The 19905-nt window shown below is 42.7% G+C and overlaps 1 protein-coding gene across 1 annotated transcript in view; it reads right to left on the reverse strand.

Annotated features, from left to right (window-relative positions):
• Positions 1-368: 368 nt before the first annotated feature.
• Positions 369-19905, reverse strand: part of STX1A (syntaxin 1A) — a 348539-nt gene continuing 329002 nt past the window's right edge. Inside the window, exons 9-10 of the mRNA XM_053706325.1 lie at positions 7792-7902; positions 369-1617 (exon numbers count right to left, since the gene is read on the reverse strand). Of these exons, the coding sequence (XP_053562300.1) occupies positions 1540-1617; positions 7792-7902 (189 nt within the window). The 3' untranslated portion in view covers positions 369-1539. The remainder of the gene's footprint in view (positions 1618-7791; positions 7903-19905) is intronic.

Below are 19905 nucleotides of genomic sequence, written 5' to 3' on the forward strand. Positions count from 1 at the left end.
TTCAGGTGTTTTTTTTTTCTAACACTCTCTCCCCATTGATGTCTATGGGGGACAGCGTGCACGAGCACGTCAAAGCAGCCCTTGGATTTTGTGCGGTATGGAGCTTAATGCCACCCTATCACACGCACAAGGAGGCTTTTCAGTAACTCGTAATGGCAGCGATATGGAGAGTGAAATAAAGCAACTTTTTTGGTGTTCGTTTCACACCCTGTTTAGCGCAAAACTCGTAATCTAGGTAATAGTTAGCAACATTTCTGCTTCAACAACTCTTACTACTGAAAGTTGTTTGTGCCCAAAGTTTCTGTGGGGCCGCTGGTACTACATTTGATCGGCTGTACTACATAATGTAAAATAAAAAAACAACAACATTTATTGTCAATTTAAGTTTTAGTATTTAACAAATGGTAATTGTAGCATATACATATTTTGTGTAGCTTAGACAAAGCCACTTATAGAAGGTAGGAAGACTATAGGAGATTTAAAAATCAAGCAAGAGTTGACCAATGGCATCTCCTCAAACACACATCATTTATTAAATGCCACACAAGAGGTGCAGACAAAATACATCAGGACGAAGTAACACCATATATAAAAACTCTCCTCACAAAGCATGCTGGTGATTAATCCCTTCAGAACAGTGAAGGTGTCAATACCTTCCCAGCACTAAAAGGGTTAATTCCCGACTGATACAAGCCATAAGGCACATTAGGGCTTGGGTTACCATCACAAACTCAACTGATGGTGCTGCATTGCCCCACTGTGACATCTCCACAGCTTCTAAGACTGAGACATCATGGTTGCATATGTGGATTAGAGAGAGACATATAGGCAGACAAAGTTCACAAAATTACAAAAGGGAATGAATTCACCTTATTTAAAAAAAAAAAAAATTGAAAAAAAACCCCCAAACCCATAAGGATGTGCCCCTCTCCAGGAGAGGTATTGGTATAGTAGAGGACAGGATGACACAAAACAGTTTCCGACCTTGAAAAGTTTAACCAAACACTGAACCCCTGACATGCAAAGGGGAGGCCAAGAGTCTGTACAGCGCATTGTCCCAAGGATTTTCAGGAGGGAGAAGGGGGATTTCGTAAGAGAAAAAAAGCTTGCCCTGCTTGGCACATTGGACCAACACTGTTGTCTAGTTGGCTGTGTTAAAGACATCTAATTTAAATCCAGAAGGCATCTGATGGGCACTAAATTAGAATATAAAGGCATTGTAGGAACCCTAACCCTAAAATTATTCCTAAAAGCACCTGGTTGGATTCATTGCTTAAACGCTCAACTACAACGAAGGACTTCTCTTTTCCCCCCACTGCCTTGCTGATGGTTTTACTTCATTGCACCCCTTCCTTCCCCTCCCACATCAAATGTTGAGTCTCTTCCTGGGTACGTGCGCTGGGTTACACACAGGGTTGTCATGCAGAGGGGCTCTCCACTCAGGAAGCATGTTTTCACAGTCAGTTCCCCAAGTTCTCTTGCGGCTTGCACCGTGGGCCGCATTTCTCTTGCCATGCAATCCGTGGAAGTCTGGGTGGTCTATCCAAATATTCCTCCAAACGTTGAAGCAATGACGATACCAAGTACTACACAGCAAATAATAATCATAATCTTCTTCTGCAAGAGAGAACAAGTTAACATTACAGAAACTGCTTGTAAATGTATATGGCAACACAGTGTTTCTCTTCAATATTGCATTCAACTTTAAAAGGACAGTCAACACCAAAATTGTTATTGTTTAAAAAGATAGACAACGCCTTTACTACCCATTCCCCAGCTTTGCACAACATTGTTATATTAATATACTTTACAACATTTAAACCTCTAAATGTCTGCCTGTTCTAAGCCACTACAGCCTCTTATCACATGCTTTTTTATTTGCTTTTCACAACAGGGGATTGCTAGTTCATGTTGGCCACATAGATAACATTGTGCTCAAGCTCGCTGAGTAATTTAAGAATCAGCACAACACAGCACTAATGGGCTAAAATGCAATTTAATAGATAATAAATAAAAAGTCATGTGATCAGGGGGCTGTCAGAAGATGCTAAGATACAATGTAATCACGGAGGTAAACAGTAAATTAACCCCTTAACCCATAACAATGTATATATGCAATCTGCGGTACTTTGGCTATCGTACCGCACCACGTATATATACGTCATTGCTCCAGGAAGCTCCAGCACTCTCGGTTGTAACTTAAGGCACCTCCCGCATATGGAGCCGGAGTGCGATCGGTGCTCCCCCTCCAAATTAGGGCAGATGCCTGATCATTAAAGACGGTGACAGTGTGTGTGTCACCATATGTAACGATCATCTGCCGGAGCCGGCGGGAGATGTGGGTGGGTGGCCCAGCAGGGGAGGCGGGATAGAGATGGAGGTAGTGGGAGGGCCCTACCTATGGAAGTTTTTTTTTTTTTTAAAGGGACAGGGAAGGTTGGGGCAGCTTCTCTACATAAAATGTGCTTGGGTGGCCGGGGGGGGGGGGGTCTTAATGGTGATTGCCGGAGGGGGGGAGGTTGTGGGACCACTACACTACCGAAAACCCATAAAAAAGGGGATCCCAGAGATGCTTTTACTACAATTTGTGCCATGATTGCACACACAGTACGTAAATAATTTCAGTGAGAAACCCAAAGTTTGTGAAAAAAGTAACAATTTATTTTATTTGAGCGCATTTGGCGGTGAAATGGTGGCATGAAATATACCAAAATGGGCCTAGATCAAAACCTTGGGTTGTCTACTTAAAAAATAAATATAGTTTTGACAGGTAAATAAAAAAAAAACAAGGCTCTATTTCTGTTTAAATGGAGTGATAGCAAAAATGCTGAAAATTCTCCAGTATTTTTGGCAAGTTTTTCTCTGAAAGTCCCGGTAGTGAAGGGGTTAATATAACTGTGTTGGCTATGCAAAACTGGGGAATGGGTAATAAAGGAATTCTTTATCTTTAAAAAAAAATAAAAAAATTCTGGTGTAGACTGTCCCTTTAATGTCTATTTTATACCAAAAAGGAAACATTATCAGGTAAGCATAATGTATGTTTTTCTTCCTAATGGGAAAAAGAGTCCACAGCCGCATTCATTACTTATTGGAAATTTATACCCAAGCCAAAGAGGACACAGAATGCCAAAATGGGAGGGTAAGAGGCAGACCTATAAAGGCACCAACCTAAAAATAGATTCCCAAGAAAACAAAGTCCCAGGTCATCCGAAACAGGGATCAACAAACATTTTGAAAAAAGTGGTCCCCAAAACACAAATCTACCAACAGTTTAAAGAACCTAGATAGAACCACGAATGGGCCAACCAAGAGCACCCAACTCAAAGACAGCATCTGTCAGGGGCAACAACCCCGCCGCAGCCCCTCAACCAAGCGAGGGACCCTGACTAAAAATTCCCAGAGGGAAGATACAAGACAGAAGAAAAGGAACAACGTCCAGGGTGACAAGGAGACATACCCGGAGCCACTCAGTAGGCTACACCCAAACAGACTATCTGAAAAGTCAGGAAAGGACTAGAAGAGAAACAAACGAATCTCAAGGACCAACAAACGCAAAAACAGCGAGACTGAACACGCATCACCATATAAACGAGGATGTGAAGGAAAATCCCCCGCCCCAGTGAGCAGGGGAAAACAGACTAAGTCCCACACCCCAGATCACAAGAAACTGAGGACACCTCACAAGCAAAGAAAAATTTCCGTAGCTGGAGAAAAGCTCAGGAGAGAGACAGGAAAAGGATGACAAAAAACTAGTGGCGCAAAAATAAGCAGAGCCCCCATCTGAAAACGGATACAAAACATCCCGCTCCTGCGCAACTGAAACTGAGCAGAACACTACACCACTATAGGCCCCAGAGCAGAGGAACATCCTTCCTGAATCAACCCTTCTGAACAAGAACCCACGGAGGGTTCAGAAAAACAACTCACAAGGGACCCTAAAGTACATATTAGCGTTCAAGGAGCAACAGTTGCCCTGGACACAACAGCAACCTTCTGCAAGCTGGGTAGCAAAGCTCAACGTAGGCCAAAATAGCCTAGGCTCAATAGCTTGCCAGCCGAAAAGGTAAAATAAGTGCAGCTGTTTCCCAACAGCAAACCTTCCGCTTACTAGGAAGCATAGCTAATCCAAAAGAGACAAGAGTCCCTCAGAAAAACGCGACAGGGAGCACGTGTCCCCAGGACACCCAACCAATTTACAAATGATTGTACAGGCACAGAACGCCCAAAGTGTTGAGTGACCAGCGCAAATCCTAGGACAGAAAGGAATACAGACCTCCCAGAACCCAACAAAAGGGCCAAGACTAAGAGCAACCGCTCGAGCCCCCTTAACACAAGCAGCAAGGCGACCAACAAGCCCCACCCCTTTGCCGTGAAAAGTCTGTAGAAGGCAGAGACAAAGGCGAAAAAGAGGTCAAACTGAGCTAGAGCTAGTCCTAGACACGAAAGAGGAATAGGAAAAGGGAACCCCTTAACAAAAAGGCCCAGCGCCCATCCTCCACAAAGGTATCAAACTGAAAATACATCAGACTCCCTAAAAGGGAGACAAAAGGACCCATCTGTACCCAACCCCAAATCCCAGGGGCACAACAGGGACATACAGATAGGATAAAGAGCTAGACTGCCAGAATCCAAGACTCTCCCTGAGATCCACAACAGAATCAGAAAGCAGGAAACCAGACTTCCATAAGTCAGCGCCCAAGGCAACACGCCCCAAGCCGGACCAGCTGGCAGGCTATCTCAACGAGAAAAAAGAACCTCGAATTAAAATCCAAGAAGGACAGATAATGTGAAAAACACCCGCAGCAAGAGTTCATTAGGGAAAAAAACCCTAATCAGTAGCCCCGAGGTACAGGACTCCGGAACAGAGCCCACCACGGGTCCAAATTCCCAAGGGGCGATAAAGAAGACCAGGGCACCAGTGACAACACCGGAGAAGTCAATCCAAAATTCCATCAGAGCCTAAAAAGCTCCCAGGGGCGGAGGTAGAGGACATTGGTCACCTCCGCATTACAACCTAAACTAAACGATGGCAAAGACTCTAGGAGAACCATCAACAGCAGCTCAAACAGGCATAACCGCTCCACATGGTAAGGACTACACCCCTCGGATCAGGGATGTGAAAGGACATGGTGAGATACCACCGGTCCCGGCGTCGGGTGCGGACTGACACCGGCCAGCCCAAGCGTTTCCGACATCCAGACCCGAAGGTCCAGAAGAATAGTATAATTTTGTCTTGTTTTTTTCTTTCTTTGTATAAAAACAAATAACTGACCAAAAGATCAGTAGGTGCCGCCGGACCAGCCAGGCGCAACATGCGTCATTAACAAGTAACAGGTCACACAAAACTATGGAAGAAATCCGGGAACAACTTCCATAGAAGAATTTAAATTCAGCAATCCCAGAATTCCTATAGGGAAAACAGAAAGAAAAATAATCTAGACAAGGGCACCCGCAGGCATCTGCCCAGAAGGAACTATGTCTCCACAGGACTTGCTAAACGTAAACCGTAACGTCCAGAAAAAAAGACTGGGAAAGCTCACAGTAGACCGACCGGGGAGAGACACATCCCCACTAGCCTATCTCGAAGAACCTTGCGAGAACTGAGAAGTCCTCGGACCATAAAGGAAAGGATCCCCCAATAAGTCAAAAAGTCGTTGTAAAAGGACATGCAGCCGCACAATCCTATAATGAAAGGAACAACAAGGGGGAACTAACACCCCCGGGGGAATATTATAGTGCCGTTCACGGTCTGAACACCTGGAATAGGCAGGCAGGCACCTAACTGCAAGAAAAATTCAGGGTCCTGCAAGCGAATCACCGCCATTAAAATATTAAATCGAAAATGTTCCGCCATCTCCGGGGGTAACAATCCACCCTGTGCGGAGGGGACATTAACATCGGGGCCAACCTCAAAAGGAGTATGCAATTGGGAAGGCGTCTCCTGAGGAGCAGAGCCCCCAGAGGTCGATGGCTTGGAAGGCCCAGGGTCCCCTGAGCCCGAGGGACCCAGCAAACTATCCAAGCACAATAGACAAGATTGGCAAACTTGCGATAACTGGGCCAAATTATGGTCTTCATCCAAGGACGATTTAGAATCAGATATAAAAATAGCCCTGGCATTGGAATCCTCCATGGCTTAAGACTGCACAAGATAAACAGAGATTGGGGAAAAAAAAGCGACTAGCACCTGACACCCACAATGGCTGGGGGCACTCACCACCTCCTATGATCAGGCCTCAGCGGACAGACTCTTTCCTTCTGTCGCCACTCAGTCAGAAACCACAACCGAAAGAACAAGCCAATATGTGTCGCAGAGCTCCTATGCTCATACACAAGCAGGTTGAATCACATAAGAAACATGATAAACAAAACCCCGTCCCAGTTCACTAATCCACCCTAAGGAGGAATTATCCCATGATTCCCAGATCGGAGCAGAAGGTGCCTCAGCGAGGCCCATTTTTAACTGTCATAATAATCACATTACAGATAACGGAATAAAATGAAACAATCTTACCGGTATCTACGCCGTGGAACAGGAACACGGCCCTTCAAGTGTGACGAATAGTAGCATTGCCTCCGTCATGGACTTGAGAGAAGACAGCATGTAGCGAAACGAAGTTCGGCAATGGCAAGTGCTGAAACGGAGCTGTGAATACGAGTTGGGATGATGTCGCAGGGGAAGCTCCCACTGCATCTCCGGACTCTCACATTCGCCCAGGCCCTCCACGAGAGACTGACAGGACTACTTAAAACTCCCGTCCCATGTCGAAGGGTAGCACCCTTAATAAGAGACATGAAAAAGAAATAAAAGAATTTTAAAAGAAAACTTCTGACCCATCTCTGCCAACCTTCTGGGACGAAAGGCAAAGAATGACTGGGGGATAGGGGAAGTGGGAGGAGTATTTATGCCTTTGGCTGGTGGGTCTTTGCCTCCTCCTGGTGGCCAGGTTCTTTTTCCCATAAGTAATGAATGTGGCTTTGGACTCTTTCCCATTAGGAAGAAAATACAATTTATATTATTTACGAGATGAAAACTCTGAATTTTCTAACCACTATCTTTCATCACTGCAATGACAATTTATTCCAGTTGAGAATCTAAATTTCAGGTTATTAATCCTGGCAGATGACGGTCAAATTTTAATGTCCTATTAAAATCTGATAAAGTAAAGTATTCTTTTTCCATAAACACATCACATTGGCACTTATGGAAGGCATTGGAAAATATCTGCATAAAAAAATAAATGTTTTAAAAGGGGTGCAATGTTGTAGAGGGGGTCTCAATGCAGCAAAAGTGAAAGCAGATGTGGGTACTGCAGTTTAACAGCTGGAGCCACACTACAATTAAAATAAAGAGGAAACTGAAAGCTGCAAATTAGGAGAGTGAATACATTGTTGTAATGAAAGTGAAAATAGAGAAAGGGACAGCATTTTTTTCATCCTACAACCTCACTAAAAGGTAAATGAATTATTAAACAAATGATCAGATAAATAAATAAAGACTTGGGGATACAATTAAGGATCAGGTGCATTTGCAGAACTTTCTCAGAGGGTGGTTGGGAATAAAATGTATAACAAAATAATATTAGAGACAGCAGAAGGGATGAGCTTGTTGCACACAGTTTAAAAAATGATCACCTTAGAGTGACAGATGTCTTTAGCACAAATGTGACTGATGCAAAGAATGCTGATGTATCTGTCATATAGACCTCAAACATAAAAACCAAGTGGAATACTAAGGAGGGTGCATGAGCCTCTTCTCAACAGTAACTGGGATAGACACAAAATACTCACTCTTCGAGCTTTACTCTGGTACTTTACAGCCTTTTTGGTATCCGACACGGCTCTTTCCACATAATCCACAGCATGCTCGACATTATACTCTATGCGGTCGATCATCTCACCCTGATGGGGTGCCAAGAAAGGGAGGGGAAGGAATATGGAGAAAAAGAAGAGTCCGAAGAGGTGGAGCAGGAGAGGGGGGGGGGGACATTGAAAGAGGAGACATAAAGAACATGAGAGAGAGAGAGGGACAGTAACATGGAGGAGAGAAATAGACAAAATACAAAGTAACACCCGAGAGTAAGATTCATGCAAGTGAGAACAGGAAACATGCAAAAGGCATCATACGCAAGAAAAGTGACAGAGAACACAAAGATTTACAGCATAAAAAGATAATGAGAAGATGTATATGAGGGACATGAACAGAGAAGGAGGTAACAGACCAGAAAGGAAATATGAAAAAAGTACAAAGGGCCCACCATATGGAGACACGTTCATCAGATAAAGAGGGTTTCAGGAAAATTAAGAACATTGAAAACACATAGAAAGATAAAGAGTAATAAGAGAGGAAACATGGAGTCAGGAAAGAACGGAGTAGGAAGTGAGCAAGGGAGGGTCAGAGAAAGAGAGAGACTCATTATGTTTGCATTATATTGTCACATTCTACTTGTTACCTGGTGTTTTTTGTGGGCAATATTCAACCCCACTTGGTGCTCCGATCAGCTTTAACCTGCACACAGAAACAAAAGGGATAGTAACTAACTGAGAAATGGGAATTTCATTTTCAACCAATTAGAAGTTTTGAAACACCAAACAGACCGGACAAACTAACAATAAGACAAAGATACAGAAAAGCAGCACATCACGCGTAGCCATGCGAAAGTACCTCTGCCTAGGCTTTTCACATAGAACATGTCATGTATCTCTTAAATGAATGTTACATTCCTGACACTGCTCACTAAAGTAATTTCCCAAGAGACCTTATTAGACTGGTTTTTATTTTCACAGTTCAGAAAACCTGAGCCTGTACCTATGTCTGTAAGTCTAAAACAGACATATACTTATCTTGTATCCATGCCACAAAGATCCATTATGTGACTTATAGGCATTTTAAATGTAATTCATTATTGGGACATCCTAATGCAAACATGACATATTATAATTTGTTAGAGCATGCCATTTTTTGCATTACTGAGCCTAGGTCTATCACAATTGATCTTATATTGGCTTCTGAGAACTTGGTTTCAGTTCCGGACTATATGGGAAGTGTGTTTTTTGGGTGATCATAATCTAAAATGGATTTGACCATTAAAAGCCCACAGCTGAGAACGATTTTTCCAAAGAAAAGTTCCTGAAAAAAATGTTTTTGGTTGTTAAGTACGTGTCATCAGGATCAAAACTGGGAATCCAACTGAACGTGGCATAGGCAATGGTCATTTCATACCTCTTAAGGTTACAGTACAGTTCTTTTGAATTAACCTTTTGTTCAGTGTGTAAGGGGAAGTTTACATGTGTGACATTAACCTATTGTAATCCGAATCCATCCTGAACACTGCTAAACAGTATGAATGCCATTTGTATATGGACATGGTGGGTATATTGAGCATATTTGCTTAATGATTATAATTGACACAATATTTAAAAAGTAATTTTACTTTTATTTTAAAAGAATCGTTTTCCAGTTTGGCAAAAAATACATCATAAATCAAGATGAATACTATGGGCTGCAACTTATCTTTTAAAAACTTAAATTATGCTTACCGATAATTTTCTTTTCTTCTGTACGGGGAGAGTCCACAGCTGCATTCTTTACTTTTGGGAATACAGAACCTGGCCACCAGGAGGAGGCAAAGACACCCCAGCCAAAGGCTTAAATACCTCCCCCACTTCCCTCATCCCCCAGTTATTCTGCCAAGGGAACAAGGAGCAGTAGGAGAAATATCAGGATGAAAAAAGGTGCCAGAAGAACAGAGAAAAAAGAAAGGCCACCCACCAAAAAAAAAAACAAAAAAAAAAACGGGCGGGGAGCTGTGGACTCTCCCTGTACAGAAGAAGAAAATTATTAATAAGCATAATTTAAGTTTTTCTTCTTAAAACAAGGATAGTCCATAGCTGCATTCATTACTTTTGGGAAATCAATACCCAAGCTTATAGAGGACACTAAATGCAAACGGGAGGGAACAAAAAGGCGGCCCATACTGATGGCACCACAAAATGACACAACCCAGGTTCCCGTTAAAAGAAAAAACTTCTTCAACAGAAGCAGGAAGAACAAAAATATGGTAAGAGGACAAGGTAATTGCCCATCAAATAGAACCATAAGGATCCCATGTAAAGATAACTCTAAATTCTGGACTCCTCTGAGCACAAAAGCCTCTGAGGAGACAAAGTCCCACTCTCTAGAAGCGCACAAAGAAAAAACCCTCTATGAATAATGGCTAGGGAAACAACAAACAAACTCCCACACCACATTCTCCCTAACTAAAACAAGGAAGGAATCAGATAAGAAGGTCCGAAAGAACCTCCAGAAACAATCCCAGATTCGAGGACAAAACAGAGAGAGAGAAGCCCCTAGCAGAACTCTAAAAGGATCGGCTACCAGGCTGCAAGAGATCAAAGTCGCGTAGAAAATACACTACTGACGGAGGAGAGCAAAGAAAGGAAAAATTCCAGATCACCTCCTACATGGATCCGAAAGGAACCAAAGTAAAGCCTTATTTGGAACCGAAGTCCCGGAAGGACAAAAGGACAAAAAGGTAGAACAATACTACCATAACATAAACAGCTAACTAGCACAGAGAAACTGAACACCCGTAGGTCAGAAAACAAACCTCAGGAACGGAATAGTAAGATCCGTTTACGCCACAAATGAAAGCTGCAGGCTTCCATCGGCTAAGCAGTCAGACAAAACGTCAAACCATAGTAACTAGCCAACCGAGTAGCTAGCAAACTTGCACCAGGACCTTCCTGGAAAGGAACAAGAGAAAAACTCAGAAAGCAGGGCGGACCCCCCTACTAGAAAACGGGGTAAGGGAGGACAACACCCTGACCAATAAGGAAGAACCAACTACCCGCTAAGGGAAGGTTCCAAACCAACTGCAGGGCTTCCCAACCTAAGTAAGGATCCTTCGGGAGACAAGATACGTGGTCGATGCCCAAACAGAGCAGTCAGAATTCCTGACCCCAATTCCGATCGAAAAGTCCTATCACAAAAGTGACTGTCAATGTCCCGAGGACAAAAGAGATTAAAAAATCCCAGCATCGCCAAGGCCCAGAGATCCGATAATGAATCTCCAACCACGAGTTCCTAAGGAAAAGAAGCAGGAAGGAGGCACCGACACCCAGAGAGACTAACATACCTATCCTTATTTCCCCTCAGAAAACTGAAGGGAGGGTACACTATAGACAAGAGAAACCCTCAACCCACTGAACTCCTAGAGTCAGATGAGGAAAACTACCTCAGAAGGAGCTAACTGGATAGGCGCAGTAGACCAGATCCGTCCAAATAGAAGGAAAACGGAGAAACCCAGGAATATTCCAGTAAAGAAATTCCCAGGAAAAACATCCTCCATTTCTCCAGAAGAGAGAAAAAGAACGCCTCAGTAGGAACAAGGAGATTTCCCCAGGAACGGGAAAAACAAGTCTGCTACTGAACGCCGGACAGATCCAAGACTATTAAATCTTGAAGACAGAGTAACCAAAAGGCCAAGTCGAAGACCAGGACTAAGTTAAAAAAACGGACCCCCAAAACCAGGTGCCGGATCCAGACCAAAAACCTTGCGGAACAGCCACAAAGTTAGCTGTAAATGAAAAGACCACTAAAGATGATGGATGTCATACCCCCATGGGGTCTTGTACTCTGATCTCTCATGATGTATCCCATTGGCTGTACACTCAGCCAGAAACAGCCTCTAAGATAACAACCACAAAGTCCGAAGACAAAGGAAGGACCCAAAAGAGATCAGAATCCAATGATTGAAAGAATATGACAGTCTCTAAAGATCCAGTCTGGATCAACCCTCAAAAAACCTACAGCTCAAGGAATTAACGAATGAAGGAGCATCATAAAACTCCTATTGGTTGACGGCAAGAGAGACTGTATAACAATCCCCCAGATCCCCAAATATAGGATCAAAAGGGGAGACTGCAAGGACAAAAACGGTCCCTAAGAACCTAGTCTCCATAACCAGATGACCGAAAGTCCTACCCCAAAAAGGCAAGGGGAAGCGAAAAGCATAGCAATCCTCAAAAAAGAGGAGAGAAACACTGGCGAAAGAGATCTGAAAATCGGACAATCCAATCCACAAGGAGTACCAATAGGGGGGAATAATCACCCCCTACACCAGGTACTGGAGATCTCCATGCAGTCATCTGATTCCCCCCCCTGCCTCGGAAGGGAGGACTCTAGCTTCTGTCCAGGAACTACAAACATACTGCCATAGCAGAATACGTAATCCCAGCAAACCACATAAGCAATGCAGGGACAAAACACTTAGTATCGAGAACGACCAACATCAGACGCCCCACCAAAATTAAATAACGTAGGACTAACCTGAAATCTTGGATAGAAGGGCCTCTTTTAACTTGTAGAAACAAGAAAAACAACCTTGTAACAAGAGGTAAGCAAACTTAGTACCCAAACAGGACCAGCCTGTTGTCAAGGATACAAAATGTCTGATAGAACCTCAAAAGAACAGAGGGAACTAGTACCCAACCAGGACCAGCCTGCTGACCAAGGTACAACCGAACTGTTTAAAGGCTGACTGAAAGTTCTAAACCCTAGCAGGGCTAGAATAAACAAACAAACGACAGACAAATAAGCTCTGAGGCTTAAATATTGTCTGAAGATAAAAAAAAAATTATCTTTTTTTTTTTGGGGGACTTCCACCGGAAGTAACATATATAGCGACCATAAAATCGCTAGCATCAAAATCCCAGAGAAAAAGGAATTTCCCTTAACAAGTAAAGACTACAACAGCCACGAGCTCCAAAATAAATAAATAAAACACATCCTAACCGGATCAAAAGAAAATTGTCCGCACCTGCAGGTGAACGCAAAATTTTTTTTATTCTTACCTGATAAATTTATTTATTGACACGGTGAATCCACGGATCATCTTAATTACTGTTGGGAATATCACTCCTGACCAGCAGGACGAGGCAAAAGAGCACCACAGTAAAAGCTGTTAAATACGACTCCCCCTACCCACAATCCCCAGTCATTCGACCAAAGGGAAAGGAGAAAGGAAGTAATCTAAGGTGCAGAGGTGCCTGAAGTTTATAGAGAAGCAAACTATCTGAAAAACAGGGCGGGCCGTGGACTTACCATGTCAAGAAATAAATACATTTATCAGGTAAGAATAAATTATGTTTTCTTTCTAATGACACGGTGAGTCCATGGATCATCTTAATTACTGTTAGGAACCAATACCCAAGCTAGGGGACATGGATGATAAGGGAAGGACAAGACAGTTATTCTAAACAGAAGGCACCACTGCTTGAAGAACTTTTCTCCCAAAAGAAGCCTCTGCTAAAGCAAAAGTATCACATTTGTAAAATTTAGAAAAAGTATGCAAAGATGACCAAGTCGCAGCCTTGCAAAGCTGATCTACAGAAGCTCCATTTTTGAAAGCCCAAGAAGATGAAACAGCCCTCATGGAATGAGCCGTGATTCTCTCAGGAGGCTACTTGACCAGCAGTCTCATATGCCAAGCGAATAACACTCCTCAACCAACAAGAAAGAGAAGTAGCCGTAGCTTTCTTACCCTTACGCTTCCTAGAAAATACAACAAATAAAGAAGAAGACTGGCGAAAATCCTTAGTCGCCTGCAAATAATATTTCAATGCATGAATCACATCCAGGTTGTGCAACAAACGCTCCTTATGAGAAGAAGGATTAGGAGACAAAGAAGGAACAACAAACTTTTGATTAATATTCTTATCAGAAACAACCTTGGGAAGAAAACCCAAGGCAGTACGCAGAACTACCTTATCAGAGTGAAAAATAAGAAAAGGCGATTCATACTGTAAGGCTGAAAACTCTGAAACTCTTCGAGTCGAAGAAATAGCCACCAGAAACAAAACCTTCCAAGATAACAGCTTAATATCCAAAGAATGCATAGGTTCAAACGGAGCCTGTTGAAGGGCTCTAAGAATCAAATTAAGACTCCAAGGTGGAGTAGTAAACAAACACAGGCCGAATTCTAACCAAGGCCTGACAAAAAAGAATGAACATCTGGCACATCCGCCAGGCGCTTGTGCAATAAAATAGATAAAGCAGAAATTGACCCTTCAGGGTACTAGCAGATAAACCTTTCTCCAAACCCTCCTGGAGAAAAGACAAAATCCTAGGAATCCTAACTCTACTCCACGAGTAGCCTTTGGATTCACACCAATAGAAATATTTATGCCAAATCTTGTAATAAATCTTCCTAGTCACAGGCTTACGAGCCTGGATCATAGTCTCAATGACTGACTCAGAAAAACCACGCATAGAAAGAATGAAGCGTTCAATCTCCAAGCAGTCTGCTTCAGAGAAACGAGATTTGGATGAAGGAAGGGACCCTGCAGAAGCAGGTCCTTCCTTAATGGAAGACGTCAAGGTGGAAGGGAAGACATCTCCATCAGATCTGCAAACCAGATTCTGCAAGGCCATGCCGGAGCAATGAGAATCACTGATGCCCTTTCTTGTTTGACCTGAGAAATGACCCGAGGAAGAAGAGCAAACGGAGGGAACACATATGCCAGACTGAAAGTCTAAGGAACTGCCAGAGCATCTATCAGAACAGCCTGAGGATCCTTTGACCTTGACATGTACCTCGGGAGCTTGGCATTCTGACGAGATGCCATGAGATCCAACTCAGGCTGCCCCCAACTTAGAATCAAGCTGGAAAATACATCTGGAAGAAGTTCCCACTCCCCCGGATGAAAAGTCTGTCTGCTCAGAAAATCCGCTTCCCAATAGTCCACCCCTAGAATGTGGATAGCAGACAGACAACAATTGTGAATCTCCGCCCACTGAATAATCTTGGCTACCTCTGTCATGGCCAAGGAAATCCAAGTTCCTCCCTGATGATTGATGTAAGCCACTGACGTTATGTTGTCCGACTGAAACTTGATAAACTGGGTTGAAGCTAGGTGAGGCCAGGCTAGAAGAGCATTGAAAATTGGTCTCAGTTCCAAAACATTTATTGGAAGAACCGACTCCCGAGTCCATAGACCCTGAGCCCTTAATGAACCCCAGACAGCACCCCAGCCCAGCAAACTGGCATCCGTGGTTACAATCACCCAGGCAGGTCTGCGAAAGCAAGTTCCCTGAGAGAGAAGATCCTGAGACAGCCACCATGGGAGAGAATCTCTGGGCTTCTGATCTAGAACAATCTTTGGAGATAGATCCGCATAATCCCCGTTCCACTGCCTGAGTAAGCATAACTGCAGAGGTCTGAGATGGAACCGAGCAAATGGAATGATGTCCATGACTGAAACCATCAGACCAATAACCTCCATGCACTGAGCCACTGACGCCCGAGGAAGGGACTGAAGAGCAAGACACATATTGAAAATCTTTGACTTTCTTGCTTCTGTCAGAAAAATTTTCATCTCTAGAGAATCTATAATGGTCCCCAAAAATACCACTCTTGTAGCCAGAATTAAGGAACTTTTTCCTAAATTTACCTTCCAACCGTGGGAGCGCAGAAAAGAAAACAACTCTGTGTGGGAGTTTGCTAGTTGAAAAGATGGAGCCTGAACTAGAATGTCGTCCAGATAAGGAGCCACAACAACACCCTTCAATCGAAGCACTGCAACAATGCTCCCAGGACCTTTGAAAAAATTCTGGGAGCTGTTACCAGACCAAAAGGAAGAGCTACAAGCTTAAAATGTTTGTCTAGAAATGCAAATCTTAGGAACCTGTGATGATCCCTGTGAATGTGAATATGCAGATACGCATCCTTTAGATCCACTGTGGTAATGAACTGACCTTCCTGAACCAAAGGAAGAATGGAACGAATAGTTTCCATCTTGAAAGACGGAACCCTGAGAAACTTGTTTACACTCTTGAGATCTAAAGTTCCCTCCTTTTTGGGATCGACGAAGAGATTGGAATAAAAACCCAGACCCTGTTCCTGAACCCGGAGCAGGAACTATCACTTACGTTGTGTTCAGAAACTTTCCGACACACCATGTCGGAAAGTTTCTGAACACAACGTAAGAACGCCTCTCCTTTTATCTGGTATACAGATAACCTGGAGAGAAGAAACCTGCCTCTGGGAGGAGAATTCTTGAACTCCAGTTTGTAACCCTAGGACACAATATCTACCACCCAGGAATCCTGAACATCTCGAACCCAAGCTTGAGCGAAGAAAGAGAGTCTGCCCCCCCCCACAAGATCCATTCCCAGATCGGGGGCAGAACCTTCATGCTGATTTTGAGTCAGCAACAGGCTTCCTGGACTGCTTCCCCTTATTCCAAGACTGATTTGACTTCCAAGATGGCTTGGACTGTTCCTGCTTGGAGGAAGAAGAGGAAGATTTACCAGAGAAGTTACGAAAATTACTTTGCCAACCCTTCTGTTTATTTATTTTATCCTGAGGAAGAGAATGCCCCTTCCCTCCTGTAATATCAAAAATAATCTTACCCTTGTAAGGAATAGACAAAAGCTTAGACTTAGAAGACACATCCGCATACCAGGATTTTTTTTTTTTTTAAAGCTTTATTGATGTGAAAAACTGATACAAACAGCCAAAAATAGTTACAGAAAATTACTTCTTTCTAACAGCGTGAATCTTTTGACAAGGTTGAATGACAGGTCGTTAACATCATTAATATATACTCCCATCCTAAATAACAGACATCAACTATGAGATCAGACATGTTAATGATTTTTCATAGTTTCTGAGTAAGGAGAGCGTAGGATAGTGAATTAGTTGAACAGAGATCTGTGTTAATAAGAGTGATTTATATGGATGTAGTAGGGATGGGAGAGATGAAGTGGGAACTTGAGGAACGGGAAAGAGAGGGTGAAGGAAGAGGAAAAAAAAAAAAAAAAGGAATGAGGGCTATATGGTGTTGTGCCATAGCACGAGTATCATCGTCAATCTGAGCGTGCCATTCTTCTAGAGTAGGGAGATTTTGCGTTTTCCATTTTTTTAGGGATTAACTTCTTTACGCTCGTGAGCATTATTAATAGTAGTGCTAAATATGCCTCACTTTGTGTTTTTAGCAAGGCAAGGAATAGTAAAATTTCAGGCGAGTCCGGAATGACTAGATTCAAGGTCTCAGAAATTTTTTCCAAGACACCTGGCCAAATGGTTCTCAATCTCGGGCAGTGCCACCATATATGCAGAAGGGAGCCCTCCTCCCCGCAACCCCTCCAGCATGTGGGGCTAAGAGACGGAAATATCCTATGCAGCCTTATTGGTGTGAGATACCATCTGCTAATTAGTTTGATGTGGGACTCCTGAATACTTGCCGAGACCGAGGATCTCCCGATCAGTCAAAAAGCTGTCAACCAAGACTTGCACTCCACCTCAGAGTCGAAATCTTCTTGCCAACGAATTGTGTAAGCCGGCAGAGTATCTGCTCCCTGTATAATTATAAGTTTGTATAGTATGGAAATCAGGTGTTTTGGAGCTCTTTCCATAACGCAGAGCACCTTGAATGGGGTAAGCACCCTTTTCAGGTCTAGTCTATGTTTATCTCTGGAAATGTAGTTTATCAGATGGTTATAGTGCATCCACGAGGTGAAAATCGTGGCTTGTCTTTAGTTTAATCTACTCTGTGACAGGATTTTCCCATTTTCTACCACTCCTTGGACGGATCCTTCTCTTAGTTTATAAGGTTTAATCTTACGGGAACCTAAGTGATGGAAGGGGAGTTTGGGGTTTTCAAGGATTAGGGGAGAGTGTTTTGTGGAGATATGTGTAGAAGTAGCTAAAGTCCTGTCCCATAAGCAAAATGTTTCCTCAAACATATGAAAGTCTATAATTGCTTTTGGTCGTTGAAGGGGTGGTAGCCAAGGGAAAGTGCGCAAATTGTTTACTTTGAGAATTTGCCTGTCTAGTTGGACCCATGCTTTATGTTCTGTGTTATGTGACCACTCTACAATCCTTTGCAACATAATTGCTTTTCTATATGAAATAAGGTCTGGTATGTTTAGTTTCCCAAAAAAATATTTTTGACAGTAACTCGCTGTGTTTTAGTCGATATTGTTTATTGAGTAATGCTTTATGTTTGATTAACATACCGCGCATCATGCTTTTATGTGCTTCCCACACGGTCGCTCTCGACAATGGGTATTTATTTATCTCAAAGTACTCCATTAGGATCTTTCGCAAGTCATCCATAATTAAAGGGTTATCTAGCATAGAGTCATCTAGTCTCCATATTCTACTTGTGTTCGGTATATCGGGCCAGAGGACCGAGCATGTGACTGGTGCGTGGTTGGACCATGTGATGGTGCAGACCAGGATTTTAACCATAAAGCTCTGCGAGCTAAAATGGCAAATCCAGAAATTTTAGCTCCCAACTTGATGACCTGTAGAGAAGCATCTGCAATAAAGGAATTAGCCAACTTCAAAGCCTTGATTCTATCTTGAATATCTTCAAGAGGAGTATCTTGATGAATAGAATCAGACAATGCATCAAACCAATATGCCGCTGCACTAGTAACCGTAGCAATACATGCAGCCGGTTTCCATTGATACCCCTGGTGAACAAATCTTTTTAAGTAAAGCTTCCAACTTCTTATCCATAGGAACTTTAAAGGAACAGCTGTCCTCAATAGGAATAGTGGTCCTCTTGGTCAGTCTACCTTAGGAACCATCTGCCAAGATTCCTTAATAGAATCAGCAATAGGAAACATCTTCCTAAAAATTGGAGAAGGGGAAAAAGGAATCCCAGGCTTCTCCCATTCTCGTGCAATAATATCTGAAACACGATCTGGTATAGGAAAAACTTCGATCGAGGAAGGGACATCAAAAAACTTATGAAGTTAACTAGATTTCTTAAGAATAAACATGACTAACGCCTCAGAGTCAACCAAGGTAGCCAAAACCTCCTTGAGTAACAATCGGAGGTGCTTTAGCTTAAACCTAAATAAAACAACATCAGGTTCAGAAGAAGGATTTACACTATCAGAATCCGAGATCTCACCCTCAGATGCTACTGAAGTATCTTCCTCCTCAGACTAATGAGAAGAAACACTAGACACAATTGCAACAGAATCGGACACATTATACTTCCTCTTGCTCTTCCCCTGTAACATAGGAAAAGCAGACAAAGCCTCAGATACTGCCGAGGATATATGGGTAGCCATATCCTGCAAGGAAAAACCAACCTGAGACTAAACACAGGGCACTGCACAAGATTGGGACGTATGAGGAGAAAGCTGCGGATTAGCCTGAACAGGAGACTCCTGAACAACATCCGTCCTAGAAAATAAAGGCTCAGAATCAAAAAGTCTATCCTTGTAATGTAATGTTCTCTCAATACAAGAGGAACAAAAAGGGATAGGAGGCTCAACATTAGTATTTAAACATAGAGAACAAGCAACAGTTTGCAGGGCCTCTTGGTCCATCTTATTCCAAAGGAAAAAACCTTAATCAATAAAAAAATTCTAAGTTAAAATCAGAATTTTAATGAAACAAAAAACATTACTGTCCCTTTAAATTTTAAACAGACTTTTTTTTTAAACTAGAAAATCCTTAAATAAACTGCACAATAAATCTTGCAGCAACAATTTTTCACAAAATGAATGCAAAAAGAGACACAAACGTTATAGTCCCTGAAATTCAGACAGAAACTTAAATTTAAACAGAGCAACAGCCCCACAAAAAAACAACAGGCAACCTCCACACCTCAGCAAGCTCTGCTGAGGTGCCTACCTGACCTCCTTGCTGCCGGAAACAAAGTCAGAAAATGATCCGGACCCCCACACAGCTGCACCGGAGAGAACGCTGAACCACTTCTGAGGAGCTATGCAACAGAGCTGCAACATCCAGGAACACAAAACAGTTAAAAGGGCACCAAAAACGTCCTTGCTATGTCAGATAAGCCCGCCTATTGTGGGCGTGGCCTAACAAACCTCCATTAATACACAAACAAAAAACATGTACACCAAAGTGAAAA

The sequence above is a fragment of the Bombina bombina genome, chromosome 3, assembly GCF_027579735.1.
Source record: "Bombina bombina isolate aBomBom1 chromosome 3, aBomBom1.pri, whole genome shotgun sequence".
NCBI classification, from domain to species: Eukaryota; Metazoa; Chordata; class Amphibia; order Anura; family Bombinatoridae; genus Bombina; species Bombina bombina.